Here is a 4,018-nt window from a genome sequence, read left to right on the forward strand (position 1 = left end):
AGTGGAGGAGCTTGGCTGCCAGCAGCATCACGGTCACATGGAGGAGCTGCCCGGGGTGGTGTGAGATGATGCTCCTAAGGCTCCCATCAAGCACTGTGGGGACTGTGGTCTTGGGCAGAAGCGGTAGCTAGGACTTGGTGTGAGGTTTTGAGTTGGCTGTGGGGTGTTTGAGGGAGATGTCAGCCTACATCTGAAAAAAATACAATTAAAATCCTGAAAAAAACAAAGAGGAGGGGGTCTTACGGTGAGGGTTTCTCCATTCTCCACAGAAACTAGAGGCTACCCTGAAGGGTGACCTGCTGAAGTGCCAGAAGTGGCTGGAGGTGTACCTAGAGGCAGAGAAGCAGATGAAGATGTTCAAGAGCTGCCTGACCACGCAGGAGATATTCAGCCAGCAGAAGAACACCTGCCAGGGGCTGTCCTACTGCCGCATCCCTATCCCTGACTTCTGCGCTCCCAAGGAGCAGGTACCCTGGGGATGGGACAGTGCTGCCAGCTCCTTCTCAAGCCATCCCTGCTGCTGTGGGGTGAATGGCATTTGGGTGCTCGGTGCTACCCAGCTCCAGGACTATGGTGGTGTGCCCATGCTCGGTGCAAGGTGCTTGCTGGTACAGGGAGGATCTCCTGGGGGATGCTGTGTGGAGAAGGGGCATCCTGTGGTGGGGAAGGCAGGTGGACTGCACCCATAAAACACCCCCGGCTTTGCTTTGACAGGACTTTGACCGGTTGCTGGAGGCCATGAAGAGCGCCCTGGCCGAGGACTCACATGCAGCCTTCGTGTTCAACTGCTCCAGCGGCCGGGGCAGGACCACCACAGCCATGGTCATCGCTGTTCTCACCCTCTGGCACTTCAACGTGGGTACTGGGATCTGCCACTCTTCCTGGGGGTCAGGCCAGAGCCGGGGCTGCTGGGGAACCTCAGCACAGCCCGCAGCAGCCATCATTGCAGTGGGGGGATTAAAAAGAGGGCTCAGGTGGGCTGTGGGGAGCAGATTCCTGTTTGTTGGCCTCTTGTTGTGCCAAATCCCAAATGAGCTCAAGGAGAGGTGCAGGTTCATCCCTGGCAACCCCATTTCTGAGAGCTCCCACCCTAGGATGAAGTGTGAAGTGCTGGAGAGACATCCACCCCCTTTGCAGAGTAGATGGGCATAAAATTTTGGGCTTCTCTGCTGGTGCAGAGGGGAGGTGGAGAATGTCTGGGTTCCTAGTGGGTTGAGTTTGGGGGGTCTGCATTTCTGCTCAGTTGTTGGGCAGCCAAGATGGGGCCATGCAGCCCCTGATGGCCAGGTCCTTTTTGATTGCCCCAGGGAATCCCTGAGATGAGCGAGGAGGAAATTGTGAGCGTGCCTGATGCCAAGTACACCAAAGGGGAGTTTGAGGTGAGTCCTTGGGTCTGACTCTGTTTTAGAGTCCCTACACCTTACTACCTTAGTAGTAAGCTGCTTGTTTGGAGAGGCTGGGTCCCCTCCTAGACAGGGATGGAGCAGTGGGTTTGAAGTGAGGAGGCATCCGGTGAAGCTTCTGCTGCTTCTACCTGTGCTCCAGGTGGTGATGAAGGTGGTCCAGCTCCTGCCCGATGGTCACCGGTTGAAGAAGGAGGTGGACATGGCCCTGGACACAGTCAGCGAGACCATGACGCCCATGCACTACCACCTCCGAGAAATCATCATCTGCACCTACCGGCAGGTGAGTGGCACCTGTGTGCCCTCTTCCCCATTGGTATGGGGCCACCTGGGCCCATTGCACCCCAGCCAGGCTCTGGCACCAGCCCTGCTGAAGCTGGGTGCCTTCTTGTGCTGAAGCTTTCTGGTGTGTCACCAGAGAGGTGCCAGGGCTCCTTTGGTTGTGGTCACCCAGTGCTATCCTGCATCCTGTCCTCCGTCCCACCCAACATCCTGCCTGTCCAGTGCCGTCCTGCATCCCACCCAGCATCCTGCCTGTCCAGTGCCGTCCTGCATCCCACCCAGCATCCTGCCCATCTGGTGCTGTCCCACATTCCACCCAGCATCCCACCTGTCTGGCACCATCCCGCATCCTGCATTATCCTACTACCCCCCAAGCATCCTGCCCATCTGGTGCCATCCTGCATCACACCCAGCATCCTGCCCATCTGGCACCATCGTGCTCCATCCCACATCCTGCCCAGCATCCTGCAGCCGGCAGAGGGCAGGACCAGTCCATCCCACTCCACTCCCAGCCCTGAAGGCTCCTCTGGTTCCTCAGTCCCATTCTCTGGAGGGGACCCACCCGTGCCCACACCGGAGGCATCCCACAGCTGGCCACAGCTGGTTTTACGTGGGAGCTTGTGTAGAGCTGAAGTGGAGAAAGAATAATTTGTGTTAGGGTTGGGTTTTTTTTTTAAGCTGTGCAACTATTTTGTGGGCCTTGGCAGGGCTGAGCTCAGGACTCAGCATCGTCCCTGTTGGAATGGTTTGAGCCATATCCCTGCCAGTGGTGCTCTTGCCTGCAGCTGCCATTGATCCGTGTTTTCAATTAATGGCCATGAACGATTGACCGGGGGAAGGAAAAACAAGGCATTTAATCACTTGGTAACATCTGTGGCTCCCCAGGCATTTGCGTCCTGGTTTATGGAGTCCTCTGCGTTTTTTCAGGGCTGGGAGACAAAACCTGGGCTCAGCAGGTTGAGCCACCGGGGACCTGACTATTTGCAGAAATAGCTACTGTGAAATTATTTAGGATAAGTTAATTTTATTTCCTCCCTCCTTTATGTATTATGGGGAGGTGGCCATGTAGCTGGTGGGAAGTCTCTCGTGCTTTACTGCGTCCTTTGCGGCTGCAGAGCTAAACAAGCGGCTGCCTGATGCTCTCCGGTGACCCCAAATGATGCCCTGCCTTGCTGCTGCCTCCTGCCTCTACGCTCAGCCCTGAGGGTCCTGGAGGAAGACCCCAGTGGGGCAGCATTGCTGGGCTGCTCCCAGTGTGGGTTTTTTTTTCTGGCAGACAATTCCCGTGACCTCCATGCCCCTCTTCCCAGCGCTTGGCGGTCAGGCCCAGCACGTGGGTGTTCCTGGGCTGTATCCTGTTTCCGGGCTGGCCATATCCAACTCTCCCTGGCAGCCCGGTGGAAAAGTGAGATAAGGAAGGGGTCATCCGCTCCCCCTGCACCCTCGGCCCTCAGAAGAGCCTTTTGTTGCTGCCTGCATTTTGCATTTCTCTCGGCTGCTCCATCCATCCCATTGGATTTGGCTGTGCCAGGGGGAGGCACGTGCAAGTGCTTTAATTTATGTTTATTCTTATTTTTTCCCCCCAGTGGTGAGCAGCTTGAAGAAGAGAATCACTGGAGTTGTATAGTCTAGGCATTGCCCTAATGGGCTTTTAATTAAGCTGTGCTTAGTATTTAGACAAACGTGGGGTTTGGGTGAATCGGCAGCAACTTGGGATGAATCACAGAATCCCAGACCGTTAGGGATTGGAAGGGACCTCCAAAGCTCATCCAGTCCAATCCCGCTGCCGGAGCAGGAACACCCAGATGAGGTTACACAGGAAGGCGTCCAGGCGGGTTTTGAATGTCTGCAGAGAAGGAGACTCCACAACCTCTCTGGGCAGCCTGGGCCAGGGCTCTGTCACCCTCACTGAGAAGAAGTTTCTTCTCCAATTTCAGTGGAACCTCCTGTGTTCCAGTTTGTGTCCGTTACCCCTTGTCTTCTCATTGTTTGTCACCGAGTAGAGCCTGGCTCCATCCTTGTGACACTCACCCTTTAAATATTTATAAACATGAATGAGGTCTCCCCTCAGTCTCCTCTTCTGCAAACTAAAGAGACCCAGCTCCCTCAGCCGCTCCTCATCAGGGAGATGCTCCACTCCCTCCATCGTCTTTGTAGCCCTACGCTGGACCCTCTCCAGCAGTTCCCTGTCCTTCTTGAACTGAGGGGCAATGAATTGAATGCTGTGCATCCAGGGCAGATGCTGCTTTTCAGTTTTTGGAGCTTGCCAGGAGATGATTTTCAGGTTTAGGGCAAGCAGGAGGGAAGGAAAAGGTGCTCTGGTTCCCACTCCT

General features: G+C 55.4%; 1 protein-coding gene across 1 annotated transcript; it reads left to right on the plus strand.

The window, feature by feature from the left end:
* Positions 1–269: 269 nt before the first annotated feature.
* On the plus strand, positions 270–1,686 carry LOC104542717 (paladin-like; the record flags this gene model as incomplete). Its single annotated transcript, XM_010187113.1, has 4 exons — positions 270–467; positions 715–855; positions 1,308–1,379; positions 1,546–1,686. Coding segments are annotated over 4 exons (552 nt in total), but the record flags the coding sequence as incomplete, so codon positions are not given.
* Between the last annotated feature and the right edge of the window lie 2,332 nt (positions 1,687–4,018).

The sequence above is a fragment of the Mesitornis unicolor genome, unplaced genomic scaffold (assembly GCF_000695765.1).
Source record: "Mesitornis unicolor isolate BGI_N332 unplaced genomic scaffold, ASM69576v1 scaffold36926, whole genome shotgun sequence".
Lineage (NCBI taxonomy): Eukaryota > Metazoa > Chordata > Aves > Mesitornithiformes > Mesitornithidae > Mesitornis > Mesitornis unicolor.